We start from the raw sequence: 21,880 nt of genomic DNA on the forward strand, positions 1-21,880 counted from the left end.
ACTAGTAAAAAGGCTGAAGGTTTGTGGGTTGGTGGAGAAATGAGCCAATGTAAGGGTTTGGTGTTCATAGCATTCCAAACATATCTTGCAACCATCCATTTGCCAGTCCAGGAAGAAATTAGCCAATGTAAAGGTTTGGTGTTCACAGCATTCCAGACTTATCTTCCAGCCATCCATTTGCCAGTGCATAAACAAAAGAGCCAGTCCAGGAGAAAACTCTAAAACAAATGAACAGAACCCGAACAAAGGCAAGAGAAAGGGGAACAATATGGGCCTTTCCAGGCATTAAAGCAATGAAGAGGACTCCAAGAACTGGTGTCTGACTTGTCAAGTTTACAGCCCTGGGCACAGACCAGTGAGTTTAAGGGCCGAAGAGATATGGGGAAGGCATGTACAGGGAGCCAGCCCAGGAGTTGAAGTGGACATGGAGGCCAGGAAGGCCACTGAGTGACTTGCGGAGCAGAGTGAGGAGTTGACCTGGGAGTTCCTCATGGGTGCATGCTGCCACATGAAGGATCCTGATCATGGGCAAAGAACGGCGAGGACGGGCATTGCAGACAGGATTCCTAGTTGAGGTGGAGGAGGACTGTGGAGCTTTCTATGTCTTGGCACGGGCCTGGAGATAAAAAAGGGCTGTGAGCACCAGTCTGACTTAGGCAAAACAGGGTGGATAGGTGTGACTGGACCTACATGTGGGGCGCTGGGGACGCTTTACAGCCACAGGGCTGACCTTCATTGTGTGATTTGGACATTGGTAGAGAGTCGGGAAGATCAAGGTTCTGAAGAGACTGTGTATTTCAGCACATGCACCCCACCCCCAGCAGGCTTTCTTCAATGAGAATTGGGGCTGGAACAAACAGTGGAAATACATTGCTGTTGAATGGCCTGTGGATACTGCAATCCAATTTAGCTACATATCTGCTTATATATGGCGGCGACAAGCTTGAAGGAAAATGTAATGAGTAACATTAACCATTTTGAACAGACAAAGTCAGCGACAGATGCAGGAGGGACTGCTTTTGACTCCCTTATCCATAATGGCGTTAAGATCATCTCCAAGCCTCGCCCTAACCGTGCTGGCGGTGGGGTTGCTCTGATTTTCCCTGAGCGGGTCACTTCTTCCCTCATACCCACCCAGCCTTACTCTTCCTTTGAAAGCCTGGTCTGCAAGTTGGTCATCTCTCCCACCTCCTCTCTGGCCATTGCCACTACCTACAGGCCACCTGGTTCTACCACCCTGTTCCTCTCAGAATGAGCCAATTTCTCCTCCTCTCTCCTCACAACCACCTCTAAACTTCTTATGGGCAATTTCAACATCCACCTTGACTCCACAGTCACACCACCCCACTCTCTTGCATGACCTTTGCACCCAGCTCCCTCTCCATTCTCCCTTCTGATCCTAACCACTCAACTGGACACACTCTTGATGCCTTCATTCACACTGATTGTTCACTTTCCTTCTCACTGGTCACCCCTCTCTCCTGGTCTGATGACTCTCTCTTCTCCTCTCACCTGGGTCCTCTGGCCGGAACCCTCCCAGCCCTGCTAATCTCGTTCACGAACATCCGTTCCGATGAAACGAGTGTCAGCTGCTGCCTTCGCATCTACCTTCATCCCCCACTTCCCCCCATTACAGAATCTACCTTTGACACTGCTCTCGGCAACCTCCATCTTGCCATTACTAATACCCTTGACATTCTTGCTCCAGTCATGAGGATCCGCCTCAAACTTGCCTCCAAGCGTATCACCTGGTACGACTCCAAACTTGCAGGCTTGAAACGCAAGTGCAGAGCTGCGTAACAGAAGTAGCCGAACAGAGGCTTACCCTCTGACAAACTGGCCTGTTGCCTGCTCCAAAGGCAATACAGACTTTCCATCCACACCAGGAAAAGGAACCACATCCAGGCTTGCGACTCTGGTGCATCCAACAACACGGCTAAACTCTTTAAAGTCTGTAGGGAACTACCCAAACCACATTCTCCTCCTCACCTCTTCCCTCCCAGGCCCTCTGCAACGCATTGGCCACACACATCACTGCAAAAACTCAGGACATCCTGAACACCCTTGTATCCCTCTTCCCCTCCTGCAGACTCCTATCCTCCCTCTGCCTTTCTCTCCTCCTTCTCTCCTATTACACCGGATGAGGTCACCACAGTTGTGCACTCCATGAAGGTCTCCTCCAAACAGCTTTCCCCTGGCTCCTCTGTAACCATTAAGGACAATATTGGGCCTCTTGCCCCTGCACTTGCTGATCTCTGCAACCACTCTTTTGCTATTGGATCTTTCCCCACCTCCCTCAAGCACTCCCTTGTGCACACCCTCCTGAAAAAACCTTCTGCAGACCTGTCTTCTTCAGCCATCTACCACCCCATTTCTATCACCCCTTCCTTGGGAAACTCTTGGAGAAACTGGTCTTCCCCCAAAAGACCCAGCACACTGAACTTGTTGGTGGTCTCCACGACCATCAATCTGGATTCCGAACATCCAGAGGCACGGAAACTGCTCTTCTGAACTCCAGTGAGAAACTGCTCTCATCTCTTGACTCCAACTGCCCAGTTCTCATTCTACTTGATCTCTCCTCTGCATTTGATACGGTCAACCACTCCATCCGCATAAAACGGCTCCACGATACCCTAGGTAACTCTGAGCGGGCACTGGACTGGCTGACCTCCTGCCTCAATGACTGTCCGTCCCAGGTTATTCTGGACTCTTTCTCCCCCCCACCTCTATCTCCACCTGTGGTGTCCCCAGTGCTCCAACCTTTCTACCTGGCTCTTTTACACCTATCCTGCTACGCTTGTACACCTCATTTCCACCTTCTCCCCTAACATCCAGTGTTATGCAGATAACACACAACTCTTCTTCAAACTTCTCTCTGACCCTCTCCCTACTTCCTCCATCATTCCTGACTGCCTATCTGCCATCCATTCCTGGTGTATTTCCAATGATCTCTGCCTCCAAGCAAAACTGAGATCCATCCTATTGGGACTCATTCTCCCTCTTTCTTCCCCTCATTCTTGCCACCTTCTATGAACTCTCCCCCTTCTCCTTCATCTGAAGCCAGAAACCTTGGAGTCATCTTCGACTCCTCTCTTTCCTTCCACCCTCACATTCAGGACCTTACCAAGAAGGCCCACTTTCAACTCCACCTCCTCCAAAAAATTATTTGTTTCCTCACTTTCCCTCAGAAGCTCAATGTCTCTAGAGCGCTGATTCTCTCTAGGCTAGACTACTGTAATAGCCTTTTCCTTAATCTACCCTCCTCTTCTTTACGATCCTTCCAGCTAATCCAGGATCAGATTCAAATCCCTCTGTATCATCCAAAAGGCTGTCTGGCGCCAGGGCCCACACTATCTACAACTTACTCTCCCTCCAGATCTTTACGTTCCTCCAGCACCAACTCTCTGTGGGTCAAGCGCTTCGCCAAACAGCGAGCTGGTGGCCGATATCTCTCCTCAGCAGGATCCCTCCTATGGATCAGCCTCCCCCTCCCCCTTCCTCTTGAGCCAGATCTCCTCAAATTCCGTAAATTCCTCAAGACTTTCCTTTTCACCTCCTCCTTCCCTTCCCCCCTCCTCTGCTAAACCCCACCGTTGCTGAGATTGGTGACCAGGGCCCTTATGTGTCCTCTTGGGCCCCGTCCTCCCACTCCCAATCGCCTTCAGCCTCTGCCCGCACCCAGCACTTGCCCTAGCACCCACTGGCCTATGCCACCACATGCTTGCACTTATTTATTGTCAGCTGACAACTCACTTAAGCACTTACAGCTGTTCACACCCTAGCACTTCCCTCTTGGTACACCTAGCACTTACCCTCCCACTCCCTCATCCCTTCTCTCTCTCTCTGCACTTGCACATCCTGAATGCTCACAAGGTTTAGTAGGTCCGCCTCTATCTTTCATTGTTGTATATTATTTTCATCCCCATGTTCCCTCCCTGTTGCCCTGTGGGTGCTTTGAAACACCATTTACTTGAAGTATAAGCGCCTTACAAATTCACAATAAAATAAATAAAAATCTGCAGTCTGGGCTGCAGGATACCACACAAGCCTGCACACTAAAAGGTGGTGACTTTAATGGTTGCAAAGAGTCTCATCAGTGGCTGCCAAAAGGAACATGCATGATCTTGCACAGAAGAAATAGGTTGCAATGCACGTTTTACAAAATATAATAGTTTATAATCATTGATTTTGCTGTAACACTTTAAGTGAACTATCGCTTCGTGGGATCGAACCACCAAACCTTTCAGTTAAGAGGCATAGATAGCACTAACTGATTTTGCCACAGTGGCTGCTTATGAAACTATTTACACACATGCTTGCAGTATCAATCAGAGCAAAAGGCTTAGAAGCAAAATCCAGGTGGAAACCCTGAGTCCCTCCTCTGTTTCCCCACTACTGAAATGTAGTCCTTGCAGCCACGGTCAAAAGTTTGTCCTACTTTTATTTTGCTGGCCAAAGCCTTTTTTCTACTTTGAATATCTGATCACCTTAGACCATAGGCTCTGCAATCCATTCTCTTGGCCACCTCCATGGGTTTCATTTGTTGACATTCAGGATGTAAAGGTTACCCGCCATAGTGAATCTTGTACCCCCACGTCCCACTTCTTTCAGACCCTTGAGATGTCTGTACCATGCCTGTAACCCCCTCTCTTATTTTTCGTTAGCTTCACTTCCTCATTCCCTTTCTATTGTCCCAATGCCCATAAGGTTACTCAATGTGTTTGATAGAGAGGTGGCTGGTCCTAGGCCGAATGGAAAAAAGACTGATTTAGAAAGACTCCTCTGTGACTGCACGGATTGGTCTTTCTGAATCGGACTGTCAAGCCCCTACCACTGACGAGTGCGCGCAGGGGTTGACAGGGTCTGTGTGACCCAGCGGACTCGACGCGGGAGTGACAGGTAAGTTTGAAATTGTGTGCGTGTATGTGTTTGTATGAGTATGTGTGGGGAGAATGCGTGTGTGGAGGTGGGTGGGGGGTAAACAACCCCGTTTAATGAGAGAATGAGCGGGAGAGAGAGTAATAATACCGCATTTTAAAGCCTGCACAAAAACGGCCCTAATAAAACAGTATTTTTTGTGTACGGGCTTTAAAATGTGGGATTATGACATAGCACTGAGGTGCCGGGCTACACTTTAGCTGGCAGCTTTCCGCTATGTTCGTTTAGTAACTGGGGAATAGAGGGGCTGCTGTATGAGGCAGGCCGGGACTTCAGTATGCGTGCAGTTAAACCAACGGGAAAAAAAGGTAAAAGGACAGAAAAACAAAGAATATCCGTGTCAGGAAGACCTGCAAAAGAAATCATGGTTTAATTATCTTGAAACACCAGAGTACCGGGAAGAGTCCCAGGACCATAGATCAACCGGTGGAAAAGGGAGTAGGAGTTCAACGGTCACTATGGGGTGGTATTGTGAGCTCACTTTTACACTCCGTCTCCCTCCAGACTTTTGGTTTCCATTTTCTACGAATAAATGGAAAGAGAGAAGAGGCTGTACCAGATGCACCCATTTATGCTACCAATTTTCAGGATAGCCTGGCCAGACCGTACAACGGCCCGTGAACTCCTATCCAAGCACAGTGTTTGAACATGAATCCCATCTGACATAATATTAGTATGTAGAGTTATGATGTGCTGCTTGTTTCATTTTTGCTGTAGATAAAATGTAATGGTAAAAGTGATGACCAGAACTGCCACTGAGTTTTATGGGTTTTCTTTTGCTGATTCACAATGCCTTGCAGGACATTACCTCAGCTCAGTGTTCAATGGGAATGGGGAAGTAGCTAATAACGGTACCGCAATTTGCTGTATTGTTATTAGCTCTGAAGTCCCTTAGCGGTTCCTGTCCTTAACACCTGGTCAGACCAGGCGTGAAGGAAGGGACCCGCTAAGGGACCTCGGAATATGGGGGTAAGGGATTACCGGCACCGGCACCCTTACCGGTGCCGGTAATCCCTTACCTCCTACCTCGTGATGAGGCCCATTATGCTGGTAGTCAATGAATATGGGCCTCATTACACGGTAGGCAGTAGCCATGGCGCCATTAGCGCCATGGCTACCCGCTTACCGGGTCCGTGTTCCCGGAATAGGGACTTACCGGGTCATTCCGACACTGGAGGACCCGGTAAATCCCCATTCCGGGAACCATTCCCCATTCCCATTTGAGCCCCCATAGGGCTCAATGGGAATGGGGAAGGAGCTAATAACGGTACCGCATTTTGCGGTACCGTTATTAGCTCTGAAGTCCCTTAGCGGGTCCCTTCCATAACGCCTGGTAAAACCAGGCGTTAGGGGAGGAACCCGCTAAGGGACCTTGTAGTAGGGCGGTAAGGGATCCCTTACCGCCTACCATGTAATGAGGCCCTATCTGTTCCAATGTTCTATTTTGAGTGGTGACCAAACTCTGTGACAGTTCTTAACCCCATTCCAAGTGGGTCCCCAGTTAGTTAAAATTGGTATAAATCGCAGATAGCAGTCTGCATTTTTCATCTAGCAAAAAAAAGGTGTTGTGCACATTAAGTGGTAACAATATGCAGACCTCAACTATGTACAGGCAGAATTGATATTTGCACTTGGGGAAGGGTGGTCAGCCAATTAGGTGGCTGGAAATGTGGGCGAGAACCCACAGTGTACCGACCTCATCCTCCAACCACCCGAGACCTTTCCCTGAGTGCCACCATCTTGATTGTAGGTATGCAACAAGGAGTCTCTCCCTGTTGCCTCCCAACACCCCCACCCACACCACCCTTTCAAGACATCCTGCACCCTTCCCCCACCGCCCTCCCTCCCCACTTACCTCCTGGACCAGAGCTTTGTGCCCTGGTTCTGGCAATCCGTCCTGCCCGTTAAGTCCGCTTTCTACGTCTATTTCTATTGCAGTAGCCATATTGCGGTGATTGGGATTGCACAATATGAGTGGAGCCTGGCTCCCAGAAAAAAAAAGCTATTCGCAACCTTGACGAACCCTGGGCTGGTGGCCTGTTACGGCCCCCAAACAACATAGAATCCCTTTTTTAGCTTATAATGTTCTGTTTTTAAACATTTAAAATCTTCAGATATCATATGGGTACAAAGCAGATTGGAAGACAGCACTGTGCCCTAGAAGAATAGGCACACCATAAGGTAAACAAACCTGGGGCACTGAAACTATGCATATCATACAAAGAAATTGCACCGCCCCCCCCCACCACCCTCCGCCCCACATGTGAGTAATCATTCATTAACTTTTTCCACTGGTGCATTTTACTTTTTACTTTCGTTATAGCACAACGAAAATATATAGATCTACTACAACACTAAAACCACAGTCCTCAAGACCACGAGTTAGATTGCAAAACGCATATTGGCCATACTATACCTCATACACAATTTTTTATATCACATTCTTACAAAGCAGCACAATGACTGTGTTAACCAACAATAATGCTTGCAGGTAGGTACAAATGAGAACATGTCAATCTATGGACATGTGAAGCTTGTGTTATGTTGAAATCTGAAGAAAAGATTTGCACATTAAACCCACAAAAAACATCTAAAAATAAACCTGAAATAAATAATATAGTATTAAACTGGAATGCTGCCATGCCTTATTTCGCAAGGTCTTTGGGGTGGAGTCCTGTGACACGAGGGACCCCATCTCTCCCTTTTCTTTAAGGTCTCATGACACTCTACCCAGAGTACTCAGGTTCATTGGCTGTGATTCCCTATTCCAAAACTGGTTTTAACTGAGAGTTTAAATCAAGTTTTAGACCTCCAAAACCAAAGCTAAAATGTTTTCTTACCATATGTATGCACTGTGTATAAGTTCTGGACGGTGATATAAGATGGAAATGATAAGTGGTGAGAGAAAGTGTCAAATAATGACATTCTGCATGGCCAATTAAGGCCACAGCATCTATGAAATCCATTTGGACTAAAGCTCGCATCCAGAGTCTGTGTGGTCTAGAGTATGATCTCTCTGCACCTTTCACTGCACTTTGAATGTAAATGTATGCACCCCAATTCCCATAGGAATTCATTGATGTCCCAGCAGTGAACATTAATGACTGTACTGAGAAATGTAAATGCTCAAAGAAAGTCTAATTCGGTCAGTGGCGGAGACAGCTTTTGGTGTTAAAAGGTGTGGGACTTTACACATTTCTCACGCAAAAGTGTCACTTATTTTCAGAGAAGACATCTCGAACTTACCAAAAATCATCTTTACAGTGTGTGTCTCAAAAATAGGCTGTATGCAGGGAACCAACAAATGAGATGAGATCACACCACTGATAAAACTTCATTTTTTATTTCTCATTCCACCTTTGCATCCCCTGGCTCTGCCATTGCCTCTGTTCTCTCGGGAGAAGGCTGTTCATATCCTGAAATGGGTGCAAACTACCCCCCCTCCCCCACCTGGTCGCCCTGGTGAAACAATGAAGCACAAATACAGGTGCCCCGGCAGAGGAAGAGACAGGGCCAATCTAGAGTGTGATGGATCTGCTGGTTTTCCACCAGTGGAACTTACTCTATTTGAAGTTTGCACTGTGCACCGGCAGCGAAAAGCTGGCAAACAATTTGCCAGTCCCTATACATGGCGCTAGGGACCAGTGATTTTCTGCCTAGCGGATTCTCAGTGTAAAGCCAATGAAGTGAAAAGTGAAAATAGAGTAAGGTCCACTGTCAAGAACACAGCAGATTTTAAGTCCACCACTGTCTAAAACAGGCCTAAGATGAGTCAATAAGTGAGAGGCTAAAGCCTCTTACCTTCAGGGCAGCTATGAAGGTAACTTAGGAGGCGATCTTTGATCCCATGAGGGAAACCACAAGTAAGAAAAGCAGAGAGTCACAGCAGGGATCAGCTGGAGCCATAGGCTCGTTGGCTTCCAATTTGGCCTCATCTTCCTACAGAGGGTTTGTTAAACTAGCCTAATTGGCAAGGGGGGGATGCAAGGAATTGTGAGGTCAGAAACGCTTGGATTGGATGGTCCCTTTTCTACCTAAGGCAGACCGTATGGGGAAAATTAATTCCACTTTAGGATACATGAATGTCGGGCCGCTCTGTGACACATACAGGTAAGTCTGTCAATTTAGGATGTTTCAAACTTGTCAGGGGGCACAGGCAGGAATTCTTCTGGAGTCAGTGGACATCTAGGAAATGACTTGCTTGATCCAGTGGACTATCCGCGTGACCCTGGTGTAGACACCATAGTATTTGGCAGCACCACAGCTCGAGCCCCAGCTCACCACTCCCGCTAGGAACCACCTTCCGCTAGGTTCCTTGCAGGCGAGAGGTCCACCAGAGTCACCCTAGTGATCACAAGGGAACAAAAAATGGGTCAGTGAAAATGGAATAAGAATTCTGAGACAGAGGGATCTTTAATCCTTCCATGAATTCATATACACGTCTATGCTTACATTCACCTTTCTTCCAAACATCGTTCGAAGGCACAGTTCTCCACTCACTCGCCACACAATCTTTCAGTAGTTCATCAGCTGGTCTAATCAGCCTGTCTCTTATTTCTTATTGTGTCTTTCACTCCATCCTAACTCATCTATTTCTCAACATGCCACCTACGCGGAACAGCTCCCTACTTATATAACTATAAGTAGGGAGGTATAACGATCCGTTATCGATCTGCTCTCACATCTCACTAGCTCCTCACTATCGCTTTCCCTCCAACCTGTCATCATCACTTCTTTGCAGCCATCTGCTGCCTCTCTGCCAATGGACTTCTCTGATGACTTTTTATTCTGGCCATTAGTTGCCATTAGCAGCCTTGAACCCCCAGAAGCCATTTTGCCATGCATTTTATTAATATGTAATGTCCGCTGCCACCCCAGATGGGACCTCTAGGCCACGCGGTGCTTAATGAGAGGTGCAATTAGAAGACAAAAAGAGGATTGAGAGAACAATAATAGATTCTGATTTGGTCACTCACTGTTTATCTTTGTATATCTGAAGATCCCAAGAAAATGTGTGGGTGTGTGCTAACATATATGCACATCTATGTGCTTATGTCCGTTAGCATGTTTGCCAGGGTGGTGAATATCAAATTACTTACATTGTTCAGAGGTGGAAAGTGGTGTGATGGAGGCAATACAGTGTTTCATATGCCCAGCATCATGTTTGGCAGGGACACATTTATGTCTCATACACATTGTTTCAAAGTGACCTCCAGGCTTCTTTATAGGTTACTTAAGTACATAGGACATAGAAACACTGGCACCCATCACCCAAGCAGGGGAGCTCTAACTGCCTGAGTGTGGAACCTTCAACCAAACATTCTCCCATTCACATCACAACATTCCACGTGACATCACATACTCCCAACATGCACAGACCGGCACAATACAACACATCTCCTTCCCTTACAAATACACTACATACATACAGGCACATCACAAAGCACATCACAACACATCTCCCATCCTAGGTAAACACTGGGTCATGCAGGAAACATAAGAGAACACACGAATGAAGCATCTTTTTATGGAGAGATGCAACTCTCATAAAACATTTCCAGCATTCCTCCTATCCAAGCTCGGGGCATTCCCCCTTCATTTTGTATGCTACCTACCCTTTCCGCATGCTTACTCTTACCACTGGAGGCTCTTCCATCCGGACCTTGTGGCTCACTCAACCACGCTCACACTCAATACCGACACTGGAGGCGCTACCACCCAGACATTGTGGCTATTCAACCACACTCACACTCAATACTGACACCGGAGGCGCTACCACCCAGACCTTGTAGTTCACTCAAGCACACTCACACTGAATGCGCTGCCATCCAACTCCTGACCTCTTTAACTCATGAAGAACATACGTTACAGTATTTGTAAACTCGTTATCCACTTTTCATAAGTCAGACATCTAAAAACCATTTTGCATTACAACATCATAAAATTGATAAACCTCAAAGCTTTAAAATCTACATTCCATTCATGCAAACTCAGGTGCAGACCTTTAAATTCTTATTAGTCCATGTCGCATTTGAGCAACCTAATACTGTAAAACTCCAAACATAAAATCTACTTTGCAGCTGTGCAAATTCATTTGCATGCAATCAAAATCGAATAGTCCATAGCCTGTCCATGGCTCTAACCTGCAATATCCTCATGCATTATCTGGCCCATGCACATGCTACACCAGGCACACATCATGCACTTTGCTTGTCATCATTAACATAACAACCGTATTCCTAAAAGTCCATAGAAGTCCATTGGTGCCTGCAAATCTTCAAAATGTTTATCTAATCAACATCTACCAACTTCACTCTGGCACATCCTTTCTTGCTTCCAACAATTGACTTGCACTCAATCCTCAACATTACCCAATAACAATATGTATGTTTCAAAGGATACATGGACTGCAATGTCACGCTTCTTTTTCAATGCTCCATGTGACTACACGCCATCTACAGGTCGCAGCTTGTAAAAATTAATTTCTGACTTTAGCGACGTCGTGGAGTAACACAGACACTTGACCTCACGCAGCTAGGTCCCCCAAAATGTAGATTCACATTCTTTGAGCAAAATTCTATGTTCGCCAACATCCCACGCAAAGTCTCTGTCCCCTGTTTCCATGACTTTTCATTTTCCAAAGTACCACACTGAAGCTCGGTCCCACGTACGTTTCTGAACATCGTATCATGTACTATATGTACAATGCTTCTTTGGCCGACTGCCTGTCAGCTGCCCACAAATATCTTATCTCTCTTCGAATGCCGAACTGCTCTTGGGGACCTTTCACCCTCTTTTGACACATCCAAAACACCAGTTCAGCGCCACCTTTCACACTGGACGTGTGTCTTTACTTCCCTTCCAATGACTGGGTGTCTACATCATCATGCACACTGTGCCGTAGGGTCCTTTCTTCTCCATTTACACTATCAGCAGGGCAGCGCTCACATTTCGTTCCCATACGTATAGAACGTTGATTATACAGCGTTCTACACCTTCGCCATACCCCCAAAACAAAGGGATGACGTCACCAGTTTGACTGGTGAACCTGGGCTCGACAGAGCTCCTTCATAAAAAAACGCTCAACGGTTGTCCTCAGCTTCCAGGCTCCTGCGTCTCCACGGTGAGTGCAGCAGGGCCTCACACGGCATGCTAATACTCTCCCACCTCACCGTGACCTAGGAATCTGCCTTCAATAACCTGACCACAGTATCTCCCAGCACAACACAACCATTTATTATTTTTTTTTCCTTTTCCATCTGAGATATTGTTACCAATATTTCCCACCGAAACCTTGTAAGTCCATACAATACCAACACTACATGTATTCTGGGGCAGACATGCATCTATATACACAGTTCATATGGGCAGTGACTCCAGAGCTAAACTTCCGTTCCTTTTCTCTGGGGAACTGGGCTAGGGGCTTGTTTCCCCTTATTCTCTCTTCCCTTTGCTTTCAGCGCCTGGGCTCAGGCATCTTCCCCTTTGTTATGGCGCTATAGCTTTTCTTCCCCTTCTTACTGCCCTGGGTGCTTCTTCCACCTCTTATGGGGCTTAAATCCACCATCTTGATGCCCTGGGTGATGTGCCTTACTTGTTTGGGGGCAGTGTTCTCGTTCTTCTTCCTGCACCTCCGCAATCCATTGTGCTTTGCACGCGTGGGTTCATATTCCATCCTTGTTGCCAATGTAATAAAGTGACCCCCAGGCTTCTTTATAGGTTACTTTAAGTTTAATTACACTTCTAAGTTAAGTATATAGGACATAGAAACACTAGCACCCATCACCCAGGCAGGGGAGCTCGAACTGCCTGAGTGTGGAACCCTCAACCAAACATTCTCCCATTCCCATCACAACATTCCACGTGACATCACATACTCCCAACATGCACAAACAGGCACTATACAACACATCTCCTTCCCTTACAAATACACTACATACATACAGCCACATCACAAAGCCCATCTTAACACATCTCCCATCCTACATAAACACTGGGTCACGCAGGAATCATGTTAATGTTAATGTTAATGTTAAAGGATATTTGTACCGTGCACTATCACCACCGGAGTGGTCCCCTGGCGCTCTGGCGGCTCTGAAAAAGGGAGAGGGGGGGTGAGTTAGTGGGAATAAGCTGGAAAAGAGCAAGAGAGCAGTGATGTGCTGTTGGCAGCCTCAGCCCGGTGGGTCAGTTGGCTGGGCTTGGGGTGTTTTATGGTCGGTAGTCGTCGTTTGCTGTTGTGCAAGTCTATGTGTGGTTTGTTTGGTTGTTGCCATGTAGTGAAGTTTGTGTGGAAGTTTGTGCGATTGCTGCGATTTAGGCTTGTGGTTGTGCTTGGTTAGAGTTTGAGAGGTGTATGCATAGGGATGAAATTGTTAGTGGATTAGTTAGTTAGCATTGCTTTCCTTGCAATTATGTCTAGTTGTGATGCTTGCTATCATTCACTATACCATCCGAGCACGGCACCATCTAACAGTCAACATTCCGTCCAGATGGGAGGCAGGCCAGTGATCACTAGTCCATCCAAGTGTGGCACCCGTCATCACCCACAGCTTCATCCGAGTGTGGCACATGCCAACACCCACACTTCCGTCTAGATGCGATGCAGGCCAATGCTAAGAAATCGATCCAAGTGTGCACAAACAAGCACTATACAACACAAATCATCCATGGAATGTGTTGCCATGAGGAGGATAGGTTGCCTCCTCTGAAAAAGCGGGAAGTGGTGACACATGCAGCATTCCCATACAGACCTGCATTTGCAGCAATGGTTGTTTGGGTGGTTATGAGGGCGGGGTGGTGACGTGAATATCACAGCCATACTGAACATAGTTATCTTTCAGACTCACCATCAAAGCATGAGGAGAAAACATATAGCTGTGCTATTATGGCAGACCTAAGGGAAGCCGTGGAGGCTGATTTGCTCCTATTAAGGGTTTCAGGGAGAGGAGGATATATAACACAATTCTGTTTCCTTCCCCAGAAATGGCTGTAGGGGTTTGGGGGGAATTCAGTGATCAGAAGGAGTGCAGGTGCAATAGTTGAGGATGCAGCCTGGGACACTACTGTTTGGAGGGCAAGGTCCAACAGGTGGGCAGCTGGGGTACACAAACCATGGGTCATGAGGGCATTGGAGAAAAAGGGTGACAGGCATGTGGCTTTCTGGCATGAGGGGCACCATAAGGCGAAGAGGAGATGGGCAAGAGGAGGTTCAGACGAAGAGAGAGGGTATCCACAGCGAGCGACTCCGCTGCAGTGTTAGCATGCAGGTCCGCATCCAGAGGGAGGAGTGCACCACGACAAATCATCAAGCTAGAGTCTTTGGAAAAGCTGGAACTAAAAAAAGATATAAGGGGTTAAAAGACAAAAGGGGTCCCCCAGCATTTTTGGCTATTGAGGTACAGAGTGCAGTTGTAGTGTACATTAAGCCAGAGTGGTCATTGGACGGAGCGGTAGCAGACTGCCACACAATGGGGCAGTGATGGGCAGAGATGGTTGGGATGCACCATCATGACGAGGGGCATGAAGCATGACTTGGCAATCCCAGCACAGGGCAGAGAAAAGTGATCAAACATTTGGTGCCCAGTCCAGAGGTAGTTGGTAATGCCACAATGTGAGTCTCAGTGTTTGCAAAGTGTTAGGAAAGGAGAACAGAAAATAGGATTTGGAGCTCATGAGTCACGGAAACATGGTTGAGTTGCCAGTTTAGCTGGGCATGCTAATGACATAGTCCGGTGAATTGGATGGTGTGAGGCAGCGATTGGTGTGGCTTCTGTTATGGGCGCAGGGCTATTTCAAGGGCCTGGAGAATAGTAGAGGCACCAAGGCGTGTGAGCAAGGGATAGTCCATGGAATGTGGGTACCCAAGCAGGTCCCTGTTAAAGGCATAGCCCTGGATGACAGAATCACAGTGAGGAAACTTCTGCTGGCGAATCTGTGAGGTATCTGCCTTTAGTATGAGCACAGGGTAGGGTGGCCAAAATGTTTGATGAGGGAAAGTGGGGAGTTTCTACATAGTTTAGAGAGTGGAATGACTTGGATTGGGGAAGGTCTACAGAAGGTGGGGTGTCAGTTGGGTAGAAGGGTAGGCATCTAGTACAAAAAGGGTTGCTGTTAGATAATTTGAGATTACATCAAAATGGTGCAGTGCATGAGCAGTATAGGGACATATACAGATTATATTAATTAGACATTTGCCAGTGGTCATCAAATGACTACACACTCTACCAGCAAGGAGATCCAAATTGGTCTAAGGAGTAGACTTCCTTTGATCAACCTACCTCCATCTGATATCCCTAGAAAGAGTGATACAACGATTCACCAGGAAGTAACATCAACTGAGCATATAACCAATGATTTAACTATTTGACCCCCTGCTCCCCATCTGACTGATCCCAACCTCATTGTCAAGGACTTACTTTTGAAGGCATGTGTAATAACCGAGGTTAACCTTCCGTCATGGAACATAGCTCGGTTTGGCAAACATCTTGAAGCTCTTGATTGGATTAATTTTAAAAGGGGTTACAACTTGATCTGTTGCCAAGAAACCTGGGCTTTTAAAAGTCTATGACTGGAGGGGTAGCTAAGTTTCCAAATACCAACTATCGAAGCCCCAGGTCATAGATGATGACCTAGTGGTGCCTTGATCATTTGGGTGAATATTAGTTTGAAAGTGTGCATTGCTAACATTAATATTGATTTGCGTGATCTACATTGCTTGCATTTCAAGTTCCAGGATGGAATAATGTATTGCTATTTAACTTAATATTCGACCTTATGGTAATAATGGCATGGAAACTATCTATAAATTGGATCACGCTTTAGGAGATTGGGTTTATAGGGTAGCTATCATCCCCATGGTTATTGTAGCTGGGTATTTCAACTTTCAAGTCGAACCTTTGAGGGAGATGTATCCTAATTAAGGAAGACATCATTTGGGACATCTCACCTTTTACTCCTCCAGAAGTCAATAAAATGTGTGTATGTGCATGTAATGGAAGAATAGAAAGTGACATGCCTCCCTAGTCAACTTACTATGAGGTCAATATAACAAGTCATTAACTATATACTTGTGAGCTTGCCCCACTGGAACTGTGTAAGGAAAATGGAAGTTACCCGAAAATATGAGAGCAATCATGGTGCTCTGTCAATTAATTAATACATCAGTCAAGAAGATAACGCTAACAATAATCTAAGCAACAGAGATATAACAGGTTAAATTGCTTGTAGTATCAATCACATGAGATGCCTAAAATGGGAGGAACTTGATCCAGACTTTATCGATCCAACTATTTACCGTGATCTTTTACCAATCTTGGAATGGGTGTTGGGTACCCCTCAAACAGAGCCCTTCTTTCTATTAAGCTCTATTAAGCCAATAGTTAAAATGTGAACCCTATATTGACTAAACCGACCAAAGCTATGGCTAGAAAGAAATGTAATAAAGATAGTTGGTATGACAGCGAGTGCCGGAAGAGAAGGAGCGATCTGTTAAAGGCCTTACAAAGTGGAAACTGCTGCGATTCTGGGATAGTTATGCAGCTCTGGTCTACATTTAAGCATCTGATCAATTTGAAGAAAGCAACTAAAGCTGAAGAAAGGTAGGCTGCTTTGTTATAAGCAACTCATACAAAGGACACTAGAGCTATTTGGAAAATCGTTCACAAGGGAACTGAAAAAGAGGGGAGCCCGCTTGATACGGTAATTAATGAGGCAATGTGGTTTAGTCAATTTTCTGTATTGTATAGGGAGGGTAGACCAATGTTGTTTCGCTAACACTGAAGCATTACTAAATGACTAGGTTGATTCTAGTGATAAACTGCCAGTGTTTACCCAAACTGAAGTTCAAAAAGCAATTATGAGCCAGTTATTGGCCAAAGCACCTGGCCCTGACAGGATACTGGTAGATTAGTACAACAGAGAATTAACCCTTTGAATTCCATATTTCTGTTTGCTTTTTAATGCAATTGCCCAAAAGGTAATGTCCTGGATTCATGGAAGTCCAGAGAAACTGTCCCTGTTTATAAAAATGAAGGCTGGGAAAACCAAGAAAAACTATCACCCGGTCTCATTGTTAGATTCCAGCGGAAACATTTATGGGAAAGCTTTTTTACCAAGGCTTGAGAGGAAGGTGTTAAACAATGTAATCCCATTAGCCATTTAGAGGCAAGTTTTATAAAAGAGGTGAGCGCAATTGATCATGTTTTTAGATTGAACCTGTTAACCAGCAAATACGTCACACTTAAGAGTGGTTTTCTTTACATATGTTTATATATTTTAAAATGGCTTTTAATGCTATTTCAAGGTTGAACTATGGACATCTTGTATTAAGAAAAATATCCCCTCTTAGACGTAGCAATTATCAAACTCTATTCTAATAATATGGCTACAGGGAGGTGGGGTACAGGTGGTGAATGCATTAACTTGTTTCTGGTTGAAAAAGGAGTGAGACAAATTGGCCATTACAGAAAACATCCTTTTTAAAAGGTTGTTCTATCCCCCAATTCATTTAGAGCGTGGTCTTACCCACGGGGTATATGAGAAACTAGCCCTTTTGACGGCAGATGCTCCATCTTTGGGTGACGAAAAGATAAGTATTTTAATGTTTGCAGACAATGTCGTCCTCAAACCTCACACCCCACGTGGCCTATCTAATGATTTTGTCACTCTCAAGGTCTAATTGATAATTGCATGGATAATTGCAATTTACTCTCTATTAATCTGCCTTACTCACCAATCGAATCTCTGTCGCTACACATTGTATATCGCCCATTAGGCTCCTTAGGCACTTTTGAAGAGGACCTCATGCATTCCCTTGGGCACAACATAAAAACTACCTCCAGAACCATTATCCTAGGGGACCTCAACTTGGGTCTTAATGACCCTGCAGACCAGAATGCAGCATCCTTGGCTAATTCTCTCTCTGCACTAGGCTTCTCCCACTGTGTTAATGCCCCCACCCATACAAAAGGTTGCATGCTGGAATGGATATCAGACCTTAACTGCCAAGTGGACATCACCGCCATTTCCCCATGCCCATGGTCTGACCACCATACTGTGACCTTCACCCTCCCCCACTCTCTACCACTGCACACACCCACCAACCCTTCCCTGCAACCGGGGGATGTAGCACCCGCAAACCGACTAAAAAGAACATTGCCCCCAGCCTTTTCTGCTCACTCAGCTCACTGCCCCACTGCCTGAACACCTCCTCCACCTTTCCAGTGATCCCTGTGCACTAGCTGACCTATACCTTAAGACCATGACAATGGCTGTGGACATGGTGGCCCCGCACACACTGCAAAGCCAAAACCCACCGGCCACATTAACTCTTGGTACACTAATGACCTGCAAGAACTCAAAACTAAAATCACCTAGCCGAAGCGGATTGGAAGAAGACCGCAAGAGAGACATTTTTAAAACTCTCTGTAATACAAACAGTCGATCATTGTTACAAAATCCACCGCCTACAACCTTAGAATTGAAAAATCCAAAGTTAACACTGAACAACTTTTTAGCATACTCAGGCAGCTAGAAGTACCAACCGTCCCACCATCTATTCTCATCAAAGACGAAGAATGCTGTGCAAATATCCAAAAAACCATGCAGAACAAAATTCACGCCATACAAAAGAAAATCTCTGACAAATAAGCTCTGCTCAAAACCCCACCTATGAGCACCCACCTCCCTTTTTCCACATCCATTCCTGACTTTTGCTTCCAGACTGTGCCAGAATCTGAGGTCGCTGACATTCTCAAGAGCTTAAAACCTTCTAGATGCAAAGGTGATATCTGCCCAGCCAGCATCATCAAGGATTGGAACCACTCATTCCATTTCTCACTTGTTTCATCAATGCCTCCTTCACTGCAAACACAGTCCTACCCAGTTTGAAGGAAGCCTGGGTCCTCCCACTCATCATAAAACCCACACTAAACCCCTCACCACCTAACAACTACTGGTGCATCACAACAGTCCCCTTCCTCCAAAAATCCTTGATAGGGCAGCATACATCCAAATGCAGTGCTTCCTCGAGGACAACGACATGCTAGGCATACGCTAATCAGGATTCCGTCCAGGCTATGGAATGGAATCAGCCCTCCTAAGTCTTAAAAATCAACTAGACACCTTCAGAGAACAGGGAAAGGCAGCACTCCTCCTGCTACTTGACCACTCAGCTGCATTTGAATTGGTTGACCTTCAAATACTTTGCCATCATTTAATGTCAGCTGCCCACTTCTACCAAGAGGCCACTGCCTGGGTGGCCTACTTTTTCGCAGAGAGGGCATGTACAATTTTCTCTGAAACAGCTTTTTCCCCACCCACACCCATCCTATGTGGAGTGACCCAAGGCTCCTGTATCTCCCCTACCTTCTACAATATATTCACTATCCCCTCTTTGATCTCCTAGACTCCATCAACATCTCATACACCAATTATGCTGTTGAAAACCATGATACAGACTCGATTGCCGTCAATGCTATCCACTCCACCATCCAAGCCTGGATGACTACCTTATACCACCAAGTTAAACAACGCTGCCAGGCCCTTCCTATCCACAAAAAACACCCTCACCATTGCCAGAGCTCTCATCGGATCCAAGATTGACTATTGCAATGCTCTATTTGCAGGAACCTCAGCAGAGCACGTCTGCAAACTGCAGGTGATCCAAAACAATGCCATTCGTTCTGCACTCAACATACCGAAACAGCATCACATCTCTAAAGCCAGAAAGTATGCCCACTGGCTGCAAGTCCGTGAAAGAATCATCTTCAAAACACTATCCATCAATCACAAATGTCTCTCCATCTCAGCTCCACCTTACCTCTCAGAGAAATGTACTAAATCCCATTCCCAGAAAGCAGAAGGTGGAATGAGAGGGTCTAGGACCCTGAGAATAGATTGAGAGTCTGGGACCCACACGCATATCGAAGTCAAAGTATTATAGGGTCTGGAACCCAGAGAATAACCAAGATAGAGAAACAGGAATTGCATGTTTGACAGGAGAGAGAACCAAGCAGATACAAGAATGAATTGCGAGACTGGAACTTGCACCCATATAAGAAGCCAAGAACAAGAGGTTCTGAGATCCTGACTGTAAAAGGAACAAACAAGGAAGTGTTGTATGCTTGGCAGGGGAGTAAACAAAGTGGATACAACACTACATTGAGAGTCTGGGACCTGCACCCGTATGAGAGACAAAAACCTAGAGCAACAAAGAATAAGAGGGTTTGGGACCCTGTGAGAGAAAGAGAGACAGTCCAGGAGAGGACTGTCGCTTGGCAGCACCCAAATGAGAGTTTGAAAATTAAATGGATCAAGAACCCTGGAACTGAAAAATACTATTGAAAAAGAGTCCTACGTTTGGTAGGGAAGTGTGCCAAGTTGGTGGGATAAAGAACTGTATATCTGAGAAGCATATTCTTGTTAATTATCCAGTGACATTTACCTAAGAAAATAGAATCTGAAAGAAAGTAAATTAGAACAAGAAGGAGTCTAGGGGAAAAGTGCACGACCCTAGACTAGGACTCTTACATTTGTGTACATTTCTTATCTCATGTGTTTTGATTACCCGAGATTATCCGAGAGACTGGGAACTTTTCAGTTGGTTGAAACTACAATGAACACTTTACTTTGGGAAGAGATCATTTTTGCACAGTTGATTTAAGTTATTAGTGTTAGGGGCGGAGGTAGGCTTTTGAGACATTTTAGTTTTGGACATCCTGCCAATTTCATTTGTTTTCTTTGAGGTAGGGAAACCCCTCTTAGTTTTATGGAGACAGAGTCCTTTTTGCAACCTTTTCTTGATCAATAAATGTTTCTGCCCAAAGCCCAAAAATATGCCACCATTGTGTCTGAGCCTTACTTCTGCACCCTTATAGTATATATGTACATTTAAATTGCAATTAACTGACTTCGCCATGCATTCATACACTACAAGGCAGCAGACACAAGCCTAAAGTATATGTGTATATTTATTTAAATTGCATTTAACTGACCTCACCACCAATTCATACACTACAAGGTAGCAGACACAAGCCTCGTCATACAGGAGTGATCAGCCCTCAGTTCATTCTCCCCATCACAAATTGAGAAGCATTCTTTTCCCTCGCCTCACCTGGCAGGCATCCTTCTTGCCTTCCTGGTACCCAGCGCACAGCATTCTGGGAGAGATCTGGTAGCGGTACGCTTGCATACAGGCATCCTGAGGAACCAGCGGGACATCAACCTTCTGGAGCACATTGATGGGGGGACCTGCACAACATTAGAGTTGTATTCATGATCCATGTAATGTTTTTATAAAATCGCTTCCTCACAATCCTAATAATAACATGTTTATTATTAAAATGAGCACTAGTAAGAGTAGCAGAAAAAGTACTCATAATGCTAATAACAAGAAGTAAAAGCCACATAAGCATCCCCGTAATAATAATAATACTCCAAAACCTATAGTTTGACACCAAAATAATATCACACCTTCTGTAATACAATTGTATAATACAAATAATTGAATCATTATTTTCTAATACTGTGATATCATGAATAATATTGCAATATTACAATAATAATATAAATACTAATGTTAATGACTTTACCATCAGCAAATTATTATTGCGACGATAATACTATAACGACAGCAAATATTTTCATGAATATTATTCTTTCCCTCTGTTTGGATGTGTGTTTATTTGAAACCAGCTAGCATGACGTTGTCAGTTTCCCTTAAGCCCAGTTAGATAGTGACATTATGCCCACTTAGCAGCTCATCTGCAATCTCCTTATGCCCAGCTATGGACAACATCCATACATGAGTGGACTGGGAACCAAAGGTGGACTTGGAAGAGTTAGACATTGTGGCCCCAGATTACACTATGTGTGCACCCAGCTCCACGAAATAGGCTTTGGGGGTTCTCACATAAGAATATTTGGAAAGCAGGAGTCAAAT

General features: G+C 45.3%; 1 protein-coding gene across 1 annotated transcript in view; it reads right to left on the reverse strand.

Annotated features, from left to right (window-relative positions):
* Positions 1-7,684: 7,684 nt before the first annotated feature.
* TMPRSS6 (transmembrane serine protease 6) overlaps positions 7,685-21,880 on the reverse strand; it is a 392,699-nt gene continuing 378,503 nt past the window's right edge. Inside the window, exons 17-18 of the mRNA XM_069653013.1 lie at positions 21,053-21,189; positions 7,685-9,282 (exon numbers count right to left, since the gene is read on the reverse strand). Coding sequence (XP_069509114.1) covers positions 9,124-9,282; positions 21,053-21,189 — 296 coding nt within the window. The 3' untranslated portion in view covers positions 7,685-9,123. The remainder of the gene's footprint in view (positions 9,283-21,052; positions 21,190-21,880) is intronic.

The sequence above is a fragment of the Ambystoma mexicanum genome, chromosome 3q (genome assembly GCF_040938575.1).
Source record: "Ambystoma mexicanum isolate Mex_15411 chromosome 3q, UKY_AmexF1_1, whole genome shotgun sequence".
Taxonomy (NCBI): Eukaryota; Metazoa; Chordata; class Amphibia; order Caudata; family Ambystomatidae; genus Ambystoma; species Ambystoma mexicanum.